The sequence below is a fragment of the Sinocyclocheilus rhinocerous genome, unplaced genomic scaffold (assembly GCF_001515625.1).
Source record: "Sinocyclocheilus rhinocerous isolate Xijiao unplaced genomic scaffold, SAMN03320098_v1.1 scaffold1708, whole genome shotgun sequence".
In the NCBI taxonomy this organism is placed as follows: domain Eukaryota; kingdom Metazoa; phylum Chordata; class Actinopteri; order Cypriniformes; family Cyprinidae; genus Sinocyclocheilus; species Sinocyclocheilus rhinocerous.
In genome coordinates this window covers 1,074,120-1,094,656 of record NW_015648635.1, presented here as the reverse complement: position 1 = coordinate 1,094,656, position 20,537 = coordinate 1,074,120, and the positions used below count along the sequence as shown (strand labels likewise).

The 20,537-nt window shown below is 37.3% G+C and overlaps 3 protein-coding genes across 6 annotated transcripts in view; 1 reads left to right on the top strand and 2 right to left on the bottom strand.

Annotated features, from left to right (window-relative positions):
* Positions 1 to 163: 163 nt before the first annotated feature.
* pgm3 (phosphoglucomutase 3) lies at positions 164 to 6,620 on the bottom strand. 2 transcript variants are annotated; one of them, XM_016514809.1, is made up of 13 exons: positions 6,570 to 6,620; positions 5,757 to 5,965; positions 5,463 to 5,647; positions 4,337 to 4,404; positions 4,016 to 4,149; positions 3,737 to 3,932; positions 2,539 to 2,696; positions 2,378 to 2,461; positions 2,185 to 2,283; positions 1,165 to 1,284; positions 939 to 1,061; positions 690 to 863; positions 164 to 605 (listed from the first exon to the last, which is right to left on the bottom strand). In XM_016514809.1, exons 2-13 carry the CDS (start codon positions 5,961 to 5,963, stop codon positions 516 to 518), a joined length of 1,638 nt encoding a protein of 545 aa, XP_016370295.1. In that variant the 5' UTR covers positions 5,964 to 5,965; positions 6,570 to 6,620; the 3' UTR covers positions 164 to 515. The 2 variants fall into 2 exon arrangements, with proteins under 2 accessions (XP_016370295.1, XP_016370294.1); XM_016514808.1 differs by lacking the exon at positions 6,570 to 6,620 and adding an exon at positions 6,066 to 6,096.
* An 874-nt stretch (positions 6,621 to 7,494) lies between these two features.
* LOC107710127 (cystine/glutamate transporter-like) lies at positions 7,495 to 15,048 on the top strand. Its single transcript, XM_016514851.1, has 14 exons — positions 7,495 to 7,915; positions 8,975 to 9,227; positions 10,059 to 10,185; positions 10,262 to 10,377; positions 10,483 to 10,608; positions 11,053 to 11,152; positions 11,237 to 11,281; positions 11,391 to 11,514; positions 11,603 to 11,706; positions 12,584 to 12,680; positions 12,753 to 12,902; positions 12,987 to 13,164; positions 13,543 to 13,986; positions 14,129 to 15,048. Exons 2-13 carry the CDS (start codon positions 8,996 to 8,998, stop codon positions 13,605 to 13,607), a joined length of 1,464 nt encoding a protein of 487 aa, XP_016370337.1. The 5' UTR covers positions 7,495 to 7,915; positions 8,975 to 8,995; the 3' UTR covers positions 13,608 to 13,986; positions 14,129 to 15,048.
* A 197-nt stretch (positions 15,049 to 15,245) lies between these two features.
* The window catches only part of foxm1 (forkhead box M1), a 6,537-nt gene continuing 1,245 nt past the window's right edge, over positions 15,246 to 20,537 (bottom strand). The window contains exons 2-9 of one of the 3 annotated variants that reach the window (XM_016514805.1): positions 19,883 to 20,289; positions 19,657 to 19,796; positions 18,348 to 18,530; positions 18,133 to 18,261; positions 17,934 to 17,993; positions 17,719 to 17,767; positions 17,450 to 17,634; positions 15,246 to 16,470 (exon numbers count right to left, since the gene is read on the bottom strand). In XM_016514805.1, the coding sequence (XP_016370291.1) occupies positions 15,703 to 16,470; positions 17,450 to 17,634; positions 17,719 to 17,767; positions 17,934 to 17,993; positions 18,133 to 18,261; positions 18,348 to 18,530; positions 19,657 to 19,796; positions 19,883 to 20,252 (1,884 nt within the window). In that variant the 5' untranslated portion in view covers positions 20,253 to 20,289 and the 3' untranslated portion in view covers positions 15,246 to 15,702. The remainder of the gene's footprint in view (positions 16,471 to 17,449; positions 17,635 to 17,718; positions 17,768 to 17,933; positions 17,994 to 18,132; positions 18,262 to 18,347; positions 18,531 to 19,656; positions 19,797 to 19,882; positions 20,290 to 20,537) is intronic. The other 2 variants (XM_016514806.1, XM_016514807.1) reach the window with 2 other exon arrangements.

The window sequence follows — 20,537 nt, the reverse complement described above, 5'->3', positions numbered from 1 at the left end:
TCTGAAGGATCATGTGACACAAAGACTGGAGTAATGATGCTGAAAATTCAGCTTTACCATCACAGGAATAAATTACATTTTAAAATAGATTAAAATAGATCTTTTTTTAAATTATACTAATATTTCACAATATTAGTTTTTACTGTATTTTTACTGTAGCCTTGCTGAGCAGAAGAGACTTCTTTCAAAAACATTCAAATATCTTACCAACCCTAAACTACTGAAAATTTTCTTCTATTATCAAAATGGTAGGTAAAATTGAAAAAAAAACAAATTCTATGATGAAATGAGTGTAAACATAAATTTACATAGATCATGGTTTAACATTCCCTCATAATCATACACTTCCATTTATAAAGATTGTTGGTCCTTCATACAGTACAAAGAGTAAACTATTAACATTTGTCATCTCCCAAAACATTTGTTTGCACCACAAAAACTAGTTTACTGTACATTTACAGTATTTATACATTTCACTGGATGGACTCTCACTGTCTGCATGCATGAATGTTTAATTAGTGAAGAGGTTTTGGCTCGTCTCCGATTCCTCCGGCAAGACGATACACAGCCAGGCTGACCTCATGAGCCAGACTATCAGCACTTTCCTGCACATAAACACAGAAAAATTGCAATTACAATCAAATACATTGCAATATAAAAGAGAAAACGAGCATAATGACCATGTGTACCTGTGTGTCAGCCTCAGCATAGACCCTGACCACGTCTTCAGTTCCAGACGGTCTAACGAAGGACCGAGCGCTTTTGTATTTCTTGACAAGCGAGTCGATGGTGTCCTGCAGCCCCTCTGGACTCACGGCCCTCCTCTCTGCATCTGTCGTATCTATGACACGCCGGTCTGACACCTGCAGAGTACAACAGTTAAATATACACAGTTACACTCATAAACCTCACAAACACACACACACAAGCACACACACCGTGACTTTAAGTTGGCGGTTGGGTAGGTCTGTGTAAATAGCATCCCAGTCTTGCGCAGACATCCCTCTGATGGCCAACACTGCTTCAATCACTAGCATATCTGAGATCGCGTCTCCCACCGTCTGCAGAAGAGAGAAAGGGAGTTCAGTATCGAAAAAGACACTTAAAATAGTTTTAGTAAAGCGTCGGGTGATCCAGTTTAATGGTGTTTGAGTTTGTCTAAACCTGGTTGATCAGATTGATCGTGCTCTCCAGGAGTTTCACCGCTCGTTTTCTCTCATCGTTTGAGTTCGGGTCTTTCACCAGCTCCTGAATCTGTTTCTGTGCTGCTTTGCTGAATAAAACCTGCAGCATACCAGCAAAAAACACTGGTTAAAACTAACAAAGCTCAAAAATCACAGATCTTAAATTTTAACATGATGGAAATGCTAAATTGTGCGGTTTCAAATTAATACAAGTTTAAAAGCATACAACCTTTATTAAAATGAGAAACAGTTTGCACCGTCATGGAAAACTGAAGTATAGTTAAAACATTTTAATAACAACAGCATGACATCATATCCTAGTCCTAATATTATCTGCAGGGTCAAAATAATTCACAATTCAAAATTTAAAATTCAAAATGTAAATTGTGAAATATAAACTGTAAAATTCACAATTAAATATGTGACCCTGGACCACAAAACCAGTCTTAAGTGTCAATTTTTCAAAATTGAGATGTATACATCATACATCAAAAAATCCAAATACTGAGAAAATCGCCTTTAAAGTTGTCCAAATGAAGTTCTTAGCAATGCATATTACTAATCAAAAATAAAGCTTTGATATATTTACGATAGGAAATTTACAAAATATCTTCATGGAACATGATCTTTACTTAATATCCTAATGATTTTTGGCATAAAAGAAAAATCGATAATTTTGACCCATACAATGTATTTTTGGCTATTGCTACAAATATACCCCAGCGACTTAAGACTGGTTTTGTGCTCCAGGGTCACATATGTAAAATTGTAAAATAATTTAAAATGTAACATTTTTAAATGTAAATTTCGAAATGTAAAAAGTTAAATCCAAAATATAACATTTTAAATATAAATGTAAAATTTAAAGTTCTAAATTCAAAACAGTGTTGCTGCCATTTTTGAATTTTCAAATCAAAACCCCTCAACCGACTTGTGTACTTTTAGCCAACGACCCAGGATTCTGCCTTCGTAAAATGGCATTATTCTGCAGTGAACTCACAGTTCCATGTCCATTTGCCTCAAAATACACTCCAATATCATATTCCTGCGCTGCATGATGAAGGTGCTTAACACCTGTTTTCGTACAGCATACTGTGACCTGTGGAGAAGTCAAAGGTTACATCTCATAAACAGCAAGTTTAAGCATGAATTGGAACATACTATAGTAACAGGAGATATTTTTAGAGCATCACCTTCATGACATCCTCCAAATAGCGAGTTGAGCTGCCATTAGCATATGCTGTCTGAACAACAGCAATCTGTAAGTTCAACCCTGCCTGAACACACACACACAGACAAAATTAATGTGCAAGTTCATATTTGGATGTGGTCATTTCATTTGAGCGTGTAGAACCTGTGTGAGCAGCTCTTTGAGGTACGTGCTGATGAGAGTAGCGATCTTGTCTCCGTCCAGCAGATGGAAGCAGCCTTTAGAGTCGGTGTAATAGTAAACAATGCGATCGGCATCACCATCGAATGAGCAGCAGCGCTCACCGACTCCCATATTCATACCTGGAGTGAAAAAGCGAGGGATTTCTCCGATAATTCGGTATGAAAGAATGATATGCACTACCGGTCAAAAGTTTGCAATAATTATTATTAAGTCTGATATGCTCACCAAGTCTGCATGTATTTAATCAAAATGCATAAAACACAGAAATATTGTTAAATATTATGAGAATTTAAAATAACAGTTTTCTGTTTTAATATATTTTATTCCTGTGATGCAAAGCTGAATTTTCAGCATCATTACTCCAGTCTTCAGTGTCACATGATCCTTCAGAAACCAGTATAATATGCTGATTTGCTGCTCAAGAAAAAATTTTTATAATTTTTTTCCTGCTTAAGGTTTTGTGGAAACTGTGGTACACTACCATTCAAAACTCTGGCATAGGTAAGATTTAAAATGAATGAATACTGTAATTCAGCAATGAAGCATTTAATTGATCAAAAGTGACAGTAAAGATATTTATAATTTTGCAACAATGTATATTTCAAATAAATGCTGTTCTTAAAGTATCTTAAAATATGTAACACATATTTACATATATTAAGAAGCAAAAACTTTTTCAACACTGATAATAAGAACTATTATTAATAATTGAGCACCAAAAATAACTGATAATAACCAATCAGCAAATCAGCATATCTGAAGGATCTATGAGATTGACGGCTGGAGTAATGATGCTGAAAAATTATATTTAAGAAATAATATTTATGATTTTTATGAAATAATATATTTATATTTAAAAAAAGATATTAAAACTTTTTTAAACTGTAATAATATTTCAAAATGTAACAGTTTTTACTGTATTCAGCATCAAATAAATGAAGCCTTGGTGAGCATAACGTTCAAAAACATTAAAAATCATAATTATTCTGCACTTTTGACCTGTAGTGTAGTGTTTCTCTCATTATATCATAAAATAAACTCTTAGTTACTACAAACACAAATATTACGCCATCTTCTACTCATATGAAAGGGTTTTTTCCCTGCTGGGATCAGAGGTGCAGTTTTCTCATGAGACGACCCTCAAGGAGTTCAGACAGACCTTGAGGTGCTTTCTGCTGCACTTTGACGTAATCTGCTCCACACATGTGGTTGAGTTTCCCACTACTGCCGTCATTCGAAAGCACCACCTGCATTTCAGAGCGAAGAAATGGCTCCATTTCTCTCATCTTCAATGCGCCGATGCCGTTGGCTCCATCCACTAGAAGCCTCTTCTGATCGTCGGTGCGGTTTAAGGCCTTTTGGAATACAAGCAGGGAAGCCATTAATGCTAGAAAAATAATAAGCATCATTGTTTAATGTTTTTTTTTGTCGCTCTTACATTCTGAGTGAGCTGAAGGAAAGCCTGTGAGAGTTTTTGGTAGTAGCCCTCAACAGTGGGACTGCCGTAGCAGCCGTGCGTGTTGCAACAGCACACCATATAATGCAGCTGGGGAGTGGTGACCAGACCATAGTCTTAAAGAGAAACACACACCCATCAATCAACAGAGCAATTCATCAACCTTTGTACTGTCATATCTGTGGGCAAACCAACTGTACTTATACTCTGAAATATAATGCAAATGCAAGACAACTTTAAATGAGCTTTCAAGCAAAGTAATTCAAGTCAATAAATTAAGGTTTTATAATTCCATATTCACACCATGAGTTTTGCCGCCCAAACTGGAAACGCCGTCCAATACAGCCTGAGAGAGACTAGCACTGCTTGGTCTGAAGAAAATAAACAAAGAGAAATAAAACAATACACTTAGCCTAAATAATGTATTTTATACATTACACATTCAACTCATTTACTATAGATGAGCGCAATAGGGAATGTAAATCAAGCCTACTATTATGAATCATCCAACATATTATTTATCAAATGCTTTAAAATTTGGTGGCTGTTGTGTTTTTTCTTTGTTTTTTGTTCTTTTTTTCTTGTTGTGGAATAAAATTATATTTTTCTTGTTTATAAAGCAATTTTATGCACCTCATAAACCATCTACATGCTTTGTAATAAAGAGATGGATAATAAAAAATTAAGTAAAAAAAAAAATTGGTGATCTGGTTGATCTCAAAATTGCACAGATAATGTATGAAGCACATAGTAAACTGCTTTTCACATGCATTCACAGCTGTTTAAAATATTTTTAAAAAATAATTGCAAGGACAAATATAAAATATTGATGTATATCTAAAGTGGTGAAACTGTGGAATAACTGTGACAATAAATTTTAAAAATATGTAGTTCACTTTGCAATTTTTAAACTTTTTTTTACTTAAGATGATAAACAGATATAAAACTCAAAAACAGATCATTTGTACAGTATATATGATAGTTGAAACAATTGTATTCATGTATGAAACGTGTAACTTTTAGCTATATCTAAAAGTTTTCTTAATTGTTTTTTGTATAACTTTCTGTATAATTTTGTTTACATCTAGTAGTGAAAATGACACTTATTAGAATTATAATGAAAAGGGTATGCATAATAAACTAAGGCTTCAGCTTACACCTTTTTCAGTTAATATGTAAACTATGTCAATATACTACGGAAAATGGTGTATGAAATGAATCCTGATTATGATAACAGTAAGTATGATTATTTTTCGGCTACACTATCACTTTTTCTGACTGTGAAACCTCTGTTGGCCGTTTTCTGACTTGATCTACTGGCTTGGCCGCTATGAAGTCTACAGGTTTGGTAGCTTCTCTCTGTATGTACTTATGCTTTCAATTTTGACATTTGTTAACCTTCCCACTGTGTAAACAGAAGCCAGGCTACCTGGTGTCTTTGCCGACGTAGACGCTTGCAGGCTCGCTCATGTTAATGTCCTCTTTCTCGATAATGTCCTTCAGTTCTTTGAGAAGAGAGTCCTGCTCGGCGTTAGCGAGCTGTGTGGCGTATCCCTCCCACATCGCTGTCACCATCTCCCCCATGGGGTCAATTAGCTTCACCCCATTGTCCTCCTGAAAATAATGGAACCATTGCAGGAGCGTCCTTTGAAAGTGAAAAAAGCACCACTATTCTATTGTTATGACAGTAAATGTGGACACGGATTCTCGGAGCGTTTCTCACCTCTGGGTTATGAGAGGCGGTCACCATGACTCCAATGGTGGATTTTGTTTTCTTGGACCTCAAAGTTGCCAACAGCCCCATGCGGAACATGATGTGATCCAGATGTTTGGCATGAGTGCGGAATCCAGCTGTGCCATACTGCAACGTCAGGCCCTCCGGCTTCGGATGCAGCTTGGACTTTTGAGATACTTCCTCAAACTGAGCCATCTCTGAAAACAAACACAAAAACAACTTCAATCACTCAGCTCGATTTATTTATTAAATCATATTCTTTACAACTTTCATTACAGGATCACCCACAACGATTACCATAAAAACACTGCATTGTTTCATGTATAAGCATTGCTGAACCTGACCTATAAACATGATAAGTGTTAAAAACCCCAAAGCAGTTTGTGGTGCACATATAAACCAGATGAAAAATCAAACCAATGATCATTCAATTCATCAATCAATCAATTCCTAAATAAACTGCAGTGAATAATTTGCCTGTCCCAAATAATTTATCCAAGCTTGATTTTGAAAACAATTAAAAATGAACATCTGAACAATAAAACATGCAAACTAACAGACAGTAACTACATATACTAAAAGATGTAAATATAACCATAACATTTAAAGAGTTGCTAAAATTAAAATATTTTTAAAATAATAACTTCATTCAATCTGAAATGAATGAATGAATCTGCTAATCGCACAACCGCACACATTATCCGGACTTGCGAACGAAAGCAGAACATATGCAAACTATTTATTATATATCTGCCATTAAGTCATTTTAATATGAAGACAGCTGATGAAGTTTATACTCACTCTGCTCTTTCTGCAACTGAAGGGCGTGAGCTGCACTTCCTACTTCCCTGATTACGTGGCTGCAGTGACGCAGTTCGCCACGCCCTCTCTCCTGACGTACACGTGAACTTGACGCATATTTTAATCAAATCGGTTTCGTTTGACCCACGGAGTCTTGCAGTGTGTGCCAACTGAGAATTGTCATTGTTATATTCCTGAAATATTGTATATAAAAATCACAAAAATATTATTTCTTAATATATATTTCATGACAAATAAGCATAACGTTGTAAAGTCTCTTTATTAATTTTAATAAATTTAGTTAAAGTATAATTCTTTATTTCAACAAACTCATTTACATCAGATTTTCATTAATTAACTAATTAATTAAATGTTTTTAACTTCAAGAACATTTTCTCTAACTTGTAGTGATGACTAAAACACTCAAATATTGGTCAAATAATAATGGGTCAAATATGGACTAACCCAACTTTTGGTTTAAAAATGTAATGTAGAAATTTAACCCAACGGTTGGGGTTAGTCCATATTTGACCCATTTAGAGTGAAGTAGGCTACTTTTTCAGCCCTAGATGTTTTTTTGTTTTGTTTGTTTGGCTTCATTATCAGCTGTGTAAACATGTTCAGAAACACGTTGCTGCAGATGTTGTAACTTTTTTTCCATTTGACTATTGAGAAATGGCTACTATTTATGCCTGTCAGTGTCAATTGTTAACAAACTTCATGCTTTTCATGGTGCATGAAAAACACAATAGGGGCCCTTCATGAGTCAAAAGAGACTTTAACACACATGTCTGACAAAATGAAGTAGACAGCCAGACACAGAACAAGAAGAGAGAGAAAGTCGGTGGCCCCTGGCCAATAACAGTTTACTGTTAAGCTCCCTCTCAGTGAGGACTGACCCCTCACACACACAAACTAACACTCTGTAGCATGTGCTGAAAGAGCTTTCAGTATTCTGAGTGGTAGACTTAATAAAAATGCTCTTGGATTCTTATGCATTCTCTGTAGTCATTTTCTGTTTGTTTTTATGTTCATGTTGAAGAAAAGTGAACTTTGCAGCTGCTACAACAAGAAGAGGAGGTCCTCATGGTAGATTCCTGCGTCCCGCTGTGCGCGCTGTACCTACACACACACGCAGCACAATGGCACATGGCTTTCCCCGTCTAAAAGGCTTTCATTACTGGTGTTGATGAATCTGGGGAAGACTGCTGGCTTTGTTTCTGGCCTGAGCTCTGAGCTGGATGGTGAGTTTCCAGGGTTACTCTGCATGAAAGGAGGTGCAAAACAAGCAGCATAAAGAGCAAAAGAGAAAAGTTTACTGGTCTCATACTTACTACTTCTGACTGGTGAGTAGAAAAAAATGATTGATGGGTCTTATATTTTTCTTAAATGAAGATTTGCATTTGTGTTTGAAATAATTACTATGTTCACCAAAGGTGATTTAATAATGTCTTTATGAGAAAAAAAAAAAAGGTTCTTTATTGGCATCTGCGGTTCCATAAACAACCTTTAACATTCATGAAAATTTTCCATTTCACAGCTCGCAAAAATATATAGTATAAGAACGTTTTACTAACATTCTCATTAGTTATGAAAACAATACTTCTGAATATTTGAAACATCCAGATTTTAAATGTTTTTAAAAAGTTTTTTGGGGGGGGGTTTTGTGAACGTCATCAACATTTTGCAAACATAATGTTACGTTTGAATGTTCTGAACAGTAGTAAAATGTAAAAAGCATTAGACAAACATCAAACTAAAACTTTTCAGAAATAAAGTTCCATGAACAATGTATAAATTACATGTTTGTGCTAATGTTTTGAGAAAAATACCAGACAACACACTTTAAAAATTAAGGTTCTTTATTGGCATCAATGGCTCCATGAAGAACCTTTTCATTGGACAAAAGGTTCTTTTTAGTGAAAAGGGTTCATTTGATAATGAAATGGCCTTCACACTAAGAAAAATATGATTCATTTAAGAACTGTTTACTGAAAGGTTCTTTGTGGATCCCAAAATGTTTTTTCTACTACGGCAACACTGCAAAAACCCACTTTTGGAACCTTTATTATTAAGAGTGAAATCTGAATGGAAGTTTTATTGATGTGACTGGAAGATCATTTGTTAAAATGTTCTGAGAATGTTCCCTGTTAGCTGTTAAAAGGTTCTTTATAGCTGGAAAGTGTTCTTTAGATTTAAAAAATGTTATTTATGCTAACAAAAAAGTGGTTCTTTTAAGAACTGTTCACTGAAAGGTTCTTTGGGGAACCAAAAAGGGTTCTTCTATGGTATTGCCACAAAAACCCTCTTTCAGGACCTTTATTTTTTTACAGTGTAGTGCATGACGATGCAGTGTATTGTATGATTTTTTTTGTGCTAATTATGTGTGTATTTTCTTTGTGAAGATCTAAATCGGTTACTGAGAGATGAGGGTCTCTAAAAGAGAGTCGGTCACTGATGAAGGTACTGAAAAACCAGTGAAAGATGATGCAGTTCATCTCAGGAGGAGGATAGGCCTGCTGCCGTCAATTTCTTTCATCATCGGCACTGTGGTGGGCAGCGGCATCTTCATCGCCCCCAAAGGCGTGTTGATGAATTCGGGCAGTGTGGGATTGTCCCTGCTGGTCTGGACTCTGTGTGGCGTCCTCTCCACTTTTGGTGCATATACACTTCCAGTCAAAAGTTTGGAATAATGTTTAATGCTTTTGAAAGAAGTCTCTTATGCACAACCAAGGCTGCATTTATTTAAGCAAAAATGCTGTAAAAACAGTAATATTGTGAATTATTATTTACATTTAAAATAACTGTTTTCTGTTTTAATTTACTTTTAGAATGTCATTTATTCCTGTGATGCAAAGCTGAATTTTCAGCATCATTACTCTAGTTTCAATGTCACATGATGCTTCAGAAATCGTTCTGATCTTTTTATTAAAATCAAAGCTGAAAACAGTTTTTGTTGCTTAAGATAAGATTCACAAGAAAAAAAATAATACTTTTATTTAGCAAGGACGCATTAAATTGATCAAACGTGACAATAAGATATTTATAATATTACAAAAGATTTCTATTTCAAATGAATGCTGTTTTTTCATTAATCAAAGAATCCTGAAAAATGTATCTGTCAGGGTTATGCCTTGTTTGGTTGTGTTTTTGTTCATACGTCTTGGTTTCATGTTTAGCCTTTTAGTTTAGTCTTTAACATGCCTTAGTTACTGATTAGACTGTTCACCATTAAAGGGATATTTCATCCATAAATGAAAATTCTGACATCATTTACACACCCTCAAGTTGTTCCAAATCTGTGTGAGTCTTTCTTCTGCTGGACACAAAAGAAGATATTTTGAAAAATGTTGTTAACCAAACAGTTGATGGTATCCATTGACTTCCATAACTGTTTGGTTACTTACCAACACTCTTCGAACTATCCTTTTTGTGTTTAAGTTTAATGCAAGTTTAATCCATTTTTGAAATATAGCATGTTCTCGTCAGGTGCTTTATGCTATGCTGAGCTGGGCACGAGCTTTAGAAAATCAGGCGGTCATTACACCTACCTGTTGGAGACCCTGGGGCCCCTGCCTGCCTTCCTGCGACTGTGGACTGAGTTCATATTCATCAGGTGTGTGTGCATGCAGTGTTTGTATTTCACAGTGCTCACAGAATTGTAAGTGAGTCCAATCATAATGTCATTTCAGACCTGCAGTGGCCACGTACGTGTCTCTGGCTTTTGGTCAGTATGTAGTGGAGCCGTTATTCATGCCGTGTGCTGCTCCTACAGCTCTGGTCAAACTCGTCAGCATGCTGGGAGTCAGTGAGTGCTGCTACTTTATGGACTGATTTAGTCTAAACATCTAAATCTGTAAAAAAAAAAAAAAAAAAAAGCTACATTTATAAAACTATAAACTGTTCTACTCAGCGTTTGTGGTGGCAATGAACTGCTGGAGTGTGTCAATGGCAGCACGCACTCAGGTCTTGCTGACCTTCATCAAGATGTTTGCTCTGATTCTGATCATCATCCCAGGCATCATGGCTCTGGTCAATGGTAAGAGTCACATGCTGTTTTATCTGTATGCTGGAATGTTTTCAAATTAAATATAGACATTTTACTTCCATAAACCTTTACTTTAATGGTCAGGAAGTCATGGTAATGGTTAATCAATAGGCATGCTTATTCACGTTTATCAACAAAGTTCAGTTCAAAGGGGCTAAGTGTTTATATATTTACAAAAAGTGTAATTTCTTATGGCTATATCTCTTAAACGTTTTTTTTTCATTGAATTTTTTTTATTAAAATTAAAAAATCCTTAAAGAAAATTAAATGATGTGTATTTTGATAGTTTTGACAAATTTCAAAAGTTTGGTTCCTATACAAAAAACTATAAATTTTAAGAATTTTTATATGTATCTCTTCCGGGTCAAAATGGACTCAAATTTCAAGAAGAAAGGCAGGAAATGTACTTGATATTTCCATTTTTTTCTGTTTCAGGGAAAACCGAAAATTTCCAGAATGCCTTTGACTCAGATTCTTTTTCTCTGACCAAACTTCCTTTGGCCTTTTATTCAGGTCTTTACGCATATGGCGGATGGTGGGTATTAGCAGTATCAAATATATAGAAATCCAAAGTAAGGGATTTCAAAAACAATGTAAAAGTGTTTGTTTTTGCTTACAGGTTTTATTTAAATTTCATAACGGAAGAGGTAATTAACCCAAACAGGTATTTTGAACTTCCTGCTTTGCCAAATTGTTAGCTTGACCATATGTTTTTAATATTTTGTAAAATTATATAAAGGCACTTAGATTAATTTCTCATATATTCTTGTTAGAACCATCCCATTGGCTGTCATTTTCTCCATGGTGACTGTTACCGTGTGTTACGTGCTGGTCAATGTGGCTTACTACACCATGATGACCGCAAATGAGTTACTGATGTCAGATGCCGTGGCAGTGGTTAGTAGTGCTGGACTTTGGAGATGCTATTACAGGCTTTAGTTTGGAGAGTAAAGGTCATGACTGTATTGTCCTTAATGCATTGCAGACATTTGCAAGTCGGGCTCTGCAGGGTGTAGCTCCAGCAATACCAGTATTAGTTGCTCTTTCTTGCCTTGGAGCTCTTAATGGAGGATTTTTTAGTTCACCCAGGTAAGGATATCATAAACGTAGAGGCAAAAGAAGTTTTGTATCTAAATGTATGTTTTATCTTTGTAGTAGTCTTTGACTTTGACAGGTTAAAAATTTGCTAAAAATTTACTCGCACTCAGGCCATCCAAGATGTAGAGTTTGTTTCCTCATCTGAACAGATTTGGAGAAATGTGGCATTTACATCTCTTGCTCACCAATGAATGCTCTGCAGTGAATGGGTGCCGTCAGAATGGGAGTCCAAACAGCTGATAAAAACATCACAATAATCCACAAGTAATCCACACGACAGGGCATTTTAACTTCAAACTGTCTTCTCGCTAAATATGAGTCATCTATCCATAATATTACTTACTCCAGTGAAAAAGTCATCTCGTCTGAATCAGGAGAAAAATATGCACAGACCAAGCACCATTTATAAGCAAAAACAGTCAAAAACAAATATGTTGGTGGATTTTGATGTGAGAGGACAACAGTTTTTCACTTTTTCACAGGAGGAGGAGTTATTATGGACTATGGAATAGTATTTTGTCCAGAAGTGACAGGACAGTTTAACTTTAAACAGTCTTAATTTATTTCTTACAAACATGCACCTTTTCACTCTACAAGACGTTAATTGATGTACTGGAGTGGTGTGGATTACTTGTGGATTATTGTGATGTTTTTATCAGCTGTTTGGACTCTCATTCTGACGGCACCCATTCACTGCAGAGGATCCATTGGTGAGCAAGTGATGTGACGCTACATTTCTCCAAATCTGTTCTGATGAAGAAACAAACTCATCTACATGTTGGATGGCCTGAGGGTGAGTAAGTTTTCAGCAAATATAAATTTTTCCGGTCAACTATTCCTTTAAGATTGTATAACTCTGTTTCTGCAGGATGCTGTTCGTAGGAGCCAGAGAGGGTCACCTACCAGCTATCTTCTCCATGATCCATATCCGCAGACAAACACCACTGCCAGCTGTGCTATTTCTGGTACAATCCCAGCCATTCATCCTTTTCTCCCATTTCTTTCATGTCCGCTTACTTTTCTCCTGATGTTTGCAGTATCCTCTGGTGATCATCATGATGGCAAGAGGAGAGATCTTTCAATTGATCAACTTTGCATCCTTCTCTCGTTGGCTCTTCATCGCCTTGGCCACCTTGGGAATGATCATCCACCGCTACAGATTTCCAGATCATCCCAGACCATTCAAGGTCCATTTAAATGGCTGATTACTTATTTATTCATAGGAATTTGTTACTGTACTACTAATTAAACATTGTTTTGACTGTGTTCAGGTCCCTCTAGCAGTTGCGGTGGTCTTTACCATAGTGTGTTTCTTCATCGTGGGCCTGTCCTTGTATTCAGACCCCTGGAATACAGGCGGCAGCTGTGCCCTCACATTATCAGGAGTACCTGTGTATTACCTGACAGTCAAGAAGTCATACATACCTGAACGCTGGAAAAAAGCCTTCAGTGAGTAATGCAAAGCACTTTACTGCATTAAGTCCATAAGCTAAACATTTATTGCTATAGATCTTAGCCAGATTAGACAACATATTGAATTTAACACGGGTGAAAAACCAGGCTGTGAGGGATAGATTTACAGTCTTCACAATGGCATGCACTGTATAAAGGTCCAGCTCACGAGTTTCAAAACCATTTTGAGTTTTTGTCTACTGAAATTGTTTTTCGGAGACAATTTATCAGCTGAACTATCGGTATGTTGTTTAACAGTACAATCCATTGAACGCACTGTATATCTATCCCTCACAAAAAATAAATCCAGCACTACTTTAAGTTCTATAGAGGCAGAAAATATCCAATGATTGACCTCTACTTCTTCTTGTGCAGATTATTTAAGCCTACGTCTGCAGATATTCCTGGAAGTGGCTCAGCAGGAAGTTCAGACCTACTGATGGAACTTCACCAAACACCAGCTGAATTCATGCCAACTAACAGGCCTGAGTGTCAAAGGGCATCAAAGTTACATTTTAGTGGTGCTTGCTGCTATTACTATTGCCCCTAACTACCCTAGCAACCGCATAGCGACATCCTCGCAGTGCAAGCATCACTTATATTTTCATCTAGTTTATATTCAAATGAAAGACAAGACTATGCCCTGGGAAGTCATGCTGTTGATAGTTCATACAAAAATCAATCATAATTTACTCACCATCATGCCATTCCAATCCCATTATACTTTGTTCAGTCTTCTAAACATAAGTGAAGATACTTTTAATGAAATCTGAGAGGTTTCTGTCCCTCCATTGAAAGTCAAGGTAACCAAAACTACAGGTGCATCTCAATAAATCCAAAGACTTAAACTACTTCAGTCTGTGTGCATTGAATTTATTTAATACACGAGTTTCACAATTTGAGTTGAATTACTGAAATGAACTTTTCCACGACATTCTAATTTATTGAGATGCACCTGTAGTTTAATGCAAGTGTTGTGAAGAGATACGATCGCTTCATTTGAGGAATTACACTTCTTTTTGTAATAATTCACAAATATGATTGTATAAAGTATCCCTTTATTCTCAAAAAGTACAATAGGAAGAGAAACCAAATTGTATGCTTTGTTGTTGGAAATGACAATGGGTGTTTCTGGTCGAAGCCTGTTACCTCCGTAAAATGCCTAGTAGATAACTTTCATATTTCAATACAGTCTTCAAAAATAGCACAAAACATCCTATTATGGTTCTCTGAATGGGAAGTTTTTTTGTATCACCAAAATGTACGCTGTTGAGAAATGTCAAAGTTGATTATTACATGGCTTTGAATTCTTATAGAAACCAAGTATCAAGGCACTTGACAGCTTTTCAAATGTGTGTGTGCATTAACATACTATTATTAGTAAATAGTACTTAATTTCTAATGCTGATGTAACATCTTAACACCATAAATCTGTCATCCGTGTAGTTTTTATATATTTTTATGACATCTTGCTGTTTTTTTTACATTGGAAGAATACAACGTAAGCATATATGCTCACTAATCACTCTACATATGCAAATGAACATTAAAAGCTTTGTAATACACCACCAATCTCTCTGAACGCTCATCTTGGTCATATCCAACATCCAGAACGCAAAGTCTTAAATCGTTCTTAATAGCAAAAACACATGAATGCAGAAAAGCAGCAGCAGCAGAGATGAGTCACTATTCTGACATGCTTGTAACCATGAAAACACACATTATGGGATGTTATAAAACAGCTCGATACACTACAGATGAATGACTAGCAAATTCTAGTACAGTGCAACACTTACATGACCATCTGCAATTAACGAACAACCATTAAAGGGACAGTCCACCCAAAAATGAAAATTCTGTCATCATTTACTCACCCTCAAGTATGAGTTTCTTCCTTCTGTTGAACATAAAAGAAGGTATTCTGAAGAAAGTTGGTAACCCAAAAAATGCTACAGAAGTCAATGGCTAATGCTGTTTTGTCACCAACATTTTTCAAAACATCATCTTTTGTGTTCAACAGAAGAAAGGTTTAGAACAAGTGGAGGGTGAGTAAATGAAAGAATTTTCATTTTTGGGTGAACTATCCCTTTAATTTGAATGTGAGGGTTTTTTACACCCCAAATTCTCTTAAAAATCTATTTTTGTGTACTATTTTTTACCGTCAGTCTATCTGGCTAATCCAAGGTGTTCAAAATCATTCCAAAACAAAGAAATATTGTAGAATTGAGTAGTGTAAATTAATTAATCTGGTAAATCTGTATGTCCACTTATAATATACACTCTCTCTCACACACTCATATTTATATATTACAACTTGTGCAAATTAATCTTATCTAAGTACATTCGTCACTAATAGTTTTGCGCACAAATAAAGGCCTACACATCCAAAACACAAACACGTACAGTAAAAGGCAGTGAAATAGCAATAGAAATTAAGAAAATACTTAAGACATCAATAGCAAGTAAATAAGAATCAAAGGCAGTTAAGGAAGTGTGAGCAGCTCGGATAAAGGAAGTTGAGATACGCTACAGGAGTCACTTGAGCTCCGGGATAAATTGGGACCAGCTGATGTTTGCCATGCCGAGATCATCATCCTCCAGGTTGGGAAAGCTGATATCGACTAGGATTTTACTCAGGCTGTCGTTCATGGTATCCAGGACGAGTCCTTCGGTGAGAGAGCGGTTGGCGGCGCCCACTTGCAGCAGCTCTCTGGAGCAGGTCGGAGTGGAGCGTCTGGAGCAGGTGAGCAGCTCTCGAGGTGAGCTGAAGAGCGGCAGCTCTTTGAAAGGCGTGCTGTTGAAACTGAGAGGCGTGTGTTCGTGCCGTTGCGGGGTAAGCTGTGGCCCGCTGGGTGTACGGATGGGGCTGAAGTCCAGCACGCCTCCCTTTCTGACAGGAGTGATCCTCCAGGGCTCCAGAACTATGGGAAGCTTACTGGGAGTGGATGAGGAAGGGTGGCTGCTCTTGATGGGCGTTTTAAAAGCGTATTCTCTGTTCGGGCTGTCGGGGTCGGGTTTACAGGTGGACTGGGGCTCTGGATCATGAGTGTCTTGGAAGGTGGAGACGTCGGAGACCACACCCGAGTCGAAGAGAGTGCTGTCGGGGTAGAGCAGGACGGGTTCCTCGGTGGCTGGCAGGACTAGACGCTGTTTGCGGCGGGAGCTGCTGTTTTCTCGGTGTCTGGTTTTGGGGGGCGGAGCCGCAGATGCCTCAGGAGTCACAGACACGCTCACAGGCTCCTCCTTTATATCCTGAGAGGTGGATGCACACAGCATCACCGAGCTCACGTCACTCTGAGAGACCTTTCACAACACACACAAGCGTTAAACAACCAGTACGTGCTCTATTCACTCTATTTCTACACACTTTTCTCAAGTTATGAATTCCGTGCTGAGAAAAAAAAGATCACTCTAGCATGTGGTGGTTTTGGAATACTATAATTGGCTTGTTGGATACACCAAATGTGGTCTACCAGCCCAAAACCAGGTGAAAGTCCAGCTGACCAACCTTCTAGAATGACTTGGATCAGACTATAATGACCAAAATGGTTTTAGCTAAAATTTCCGGCAGGGCTGAAATTCAGTGTTTCCATGATCTAATCTCATGCAACCAAATATAAGTAGAGAAAAATAACATATATTAATAATTATATACTACAACTAATATTAGTATAATTAATATACAGTAAATTCAATGGTAGTGTTTGCTCTGATGCCTAAATTTTTGTTCGAATTTTTACATTTTTTTCCTTTTGATATCAGGTTGAAGTATGACCTACATTTCATGGCATGTAACAGGCAATGCAAACCCTTGTTGACTGCTCTAAAATGGTTTACCAAAACCAGCTGGAAGTCCACCTGATCAACTATCTAGACTACCTTGGATCAGATAAAGATCATACATGACCAATAAAATCTGGTTTTAGCTTAATTTTCCAACAGGGCTGGAATTCAGTGTTTTTTTTCCCCCTATGTGAAACGAATGAGTAAATCACATCATGCAACCAAATAATTATAGGAAAAATAATTTGTATAAATTAATAATTAAATAATTATAAATAAATATCTCTTCCATAGCAAAATAGTTACACATAATGGTTGTGTGCTGTACTGCATTTGAAATTATGCCATAAAAAAATATATATATTACAGTAATAAGAATCACCACAGAGAAAAAAATTAGGTTTAATTTTTCTATAATATAACTTTTCTTTTTCTTTTGATGAAATATGACCTGGACCACTTTTTGTGAGATTCACGCATATAAACGGGTAGGTTTTACCTTAGGGGCAATCCGGACCCGCTTGCTCGCACTGCTGGAGCTGGGAGTGGAAGAGCTCTGAGCTTGTGGAGGAGTGGCGAGAGTCGCGGGACTGGAGGAGGGCAGGAAGAGTGACTGACCCAGAGGAAGCTGGATGGGAACCAGGTATGAGTCAGTCCGAGGCAGAAGCGGCTTCATCTTCCTCTCTGAGATCGAGCAAAGACAAACGACTGTCAGGAAACAAACTCATCATGCACTCATTCATGCCTCTCATCCAGCCCAACACTCACCTGTGGCGGGGATGGCTTTCTTCAGCTCCGGAGGACATCTCTTCTGTTGCTACGGAGAAAAAAATTAATAAAAAAACAAGCGTTGATCTCGAGCTGAACGTGCTTCCATCTGTCTGACTGTCCCTGAAATAAAATAACTGATTCCTGGAGAAGTAGAGAGGCTGGTCCTGTTGATCTGCCATGAGAGGATGAATTAGTAGGAAAAGGGGTCTTACTTGATTGAAACCAACTTGTGTGATCTGAGGGCAAGTGGGGGTCACTGGGTCAACCAAAGGCTGTGGGATGAGCCAGGAAATGAGAGATGACCACATTTGAAGCATAAAATCGCAAATGGACACAGTAGCACAGTAAGTGACTGGCACATAATGAAGCGAGTGTGTGATCTGTATTATGACTAAAATGAGGTATACACACCTTATAGACCTGGTCCAAAGTGAGACAGCGGTTTGCTTCCGGTCGAATCGTCCAAAAGGAGATCTTGCCATCGGGAGATGGCTCCCGGACGAACATGTCATGCAGTGAGAGATTATGACGTATGGAATTCTAACAAAAAAAAAATGAAACAAATCACTCAGAAATCTTACAAGAGAGGTAAACTGAAACTATACCGGCTTTATACATTACTGTACCTTCCATCCGGGTTTGGCAACATTTCTGAAGTACGGAAAGTGGTCTTCGATCCAATTGTAAATTTCTTTCAGGGTCATGTGTCGGTTCTTCTTGCTGTTGATAGCAAACTGGATCATAGCCATGTAGGAATATGGTGGTCTCTCAGACAGAGGGTCCTTCTCCTTTTCTGGAGCTTTGGACTGCTTAAAAGGAAACAAACAAACAATTTTAAAGAATGAAATTTCAAAAAGCAAAATATAGAAGAAACATACAAAAAAGGACGTTTTAATCAACCAGTCTGTAAAGCTGCAATTAAACGGAAACAGTGACAAATCTTTTCTTCCGTATTGTGGCATAAATCCTAGTGTAAAAAGAATGTAGGGCAGAGACTCGGCTGTCGGCTCTATTCATCAGTTGTTGATATGTAGGTGTGACACTCAAAAATAAGGAATTTAAGCGGACTAAATGATTTGAGAAGTCTTGTATACGCCACCAGTCTGTCGTATTCACCAGAAGATCCAGTTATGTCATTTTGATTCAATATTACAGGTGACAATTTACAATAAGGTTCAATTAGTTCATGTATTAACTAACATGAAGAAACAATGAGCAATACATTTATTAATCTTTGTTAATGTTAGTTAATGAAAATACAGTCGTTCATTTTTAGTTCATGTTAATTCACAGTGCATTAACTAATGTTAACAAGCACAACTTTAGATTTTAATAATGCATTAGTAGATGTTGAAATTAACAATAAGTAAAAAAAAAATTGCTGTAGAAGTGTTGTTCATTCTTATTTCATGTTAACTAAAGTAGTTAACTAATGAACCTTATTGTAAAGTGTTACCTTATTACAAAACATTTTTTGAAACATGCACAAATGTATTATTCACAATAAGATCTATAACAGAATGCTCAAATATTTTAATACAAAGGACCAAAAATCTAACTGGATAGAGGGCCATGGGCCAAAAGTAAATGTTGCATTATATTGTTTTGACCATTCCAAAGCAAAAAAAAAAAGAAGTTAAAACTAAAATATAAATTAGAAATAAAGACGCGTGTTCGGCCAATCACAATGCACTGGTTCAGCTGGCCAATCAGAGCAGACTGCGCTTGTCAAATAAGGGGGCTTTGTTGAAAACGACGCGTCTGAGAGAGGCGGGGCATAGAGGACCTACAATAATGTACAGTATTTGAAAAATAATGTGTTTTTTGAACATTAAAGCATGTCAACATATTCTGTTACACCAAATACACAAAATAATGATCTTTAAAATAGCATCATATGACTTTGACTTTAAGGGTGACTTTAATGTTGTGTACCTGATGACAGTCACTTGGATTGTCCTTCTTGGTGCATTTTTGGTTTGACTCTGATCCAAGCCCATCAGAGCTCATTTTTCCCAGCCACTGGATGTTTGTCAGACTGTCATCAAGCGGGAAGCACTCCGTCTCCTTTTTAACTGATATCATAACAAAGAACATTTCAGAAAACAAATTTTTCAGAACATCCACACGCTTTTAAGGAAGTCTTAGCCACGTCCCTCACCTTTCTCAAGTTCATCCCTAGGTTTTGTAGATAAACACCCGAGGGCTTTTTCCTCCTCCAAACTGGTGCTGCCACTGAGCAGGATGAACTTGTTTCGGCCCTGAGGGCCGCACTCCTTCCCTTTGGCCGTCAGGGCGCTGATGACGCTCTGCAGATCGGCTGCTTTCGGGATCACCACCACCTGAGTGTCCGGCATGGTGGGGTGGTCCATCATCCAGATGCCATCAGGGAAGCAGCGGGCGGTGGATGGGGTCGGGCTGGTCTTGCAGCGCGGCCCATCTGCCTCATCGCACCCTGCATCAGATTCACTCTTCTGAAATGGCAGCTTCCTCCTCTTCAGGATGATGGGTCTCCTTGGGCTCTCTCTCATTGTTTGCTCACAGCAAAAAGGCCTGCCTGAGGACTGTCTACAACACATAAAGCACATAATATATGTCATGTTTACAACTAACTTAAAAGTTTTCCTTCATAAATACAGCACATATTGGAACTATTCAGCTACTAGAAACTGGGCGCTTCTCAACAGCTGCGCAAATGATGATTCATACAAACAATAAAACAACATACAATCTTGAATCAAAAGCTGATATGTGTCAAAATAAATGTGTGCATATAAAATACACATTCAATATCTAAAAAATATCATATATATATA

Excerpts from the sequence above, each read along its gene's own strand:
- pgm3 (XM_016514808.1), bottom strand. Across the intron at positions 4,150-4,336 it reads TTTGGGCGGCAAAACTCATG|ACTATGGTCTGGTCACCACT; the intron begins GTGTGAATATGG and ends TTTCTCTTTAAG. Across the intron at positions 1,285-2,184 it reads AGGCAAATGGACATGGAACT|GTTTTATTCAGCAAAGCAGC; the intron begins GTGAGTTCACTG and ends GGTATGCTGCAG.
- LOC107710127 (XM_016514851.1), top strand. The coding sequence starts at position 8,996 with ATGAGGGTCTCTAAAAGAGAGTCGGTCACTGATGAAGGTACTGAAAAA. Across the intron at positions 11,153-11,236 it reads CTTTACGCATATGGCGGATG|GTTTTATTTAAATTTCATAA; the intron begins GTGGGTATTAGC and ends TTTTGCTTACAG. Across the intron at positions 11,707-12,583 it reads GGATTTTTTAGTTCACCCAG|GATGCTGTTCGTAGGAGCCA; the intron begins GTAAGGATATCA and ends CTGTTTCTGCAG.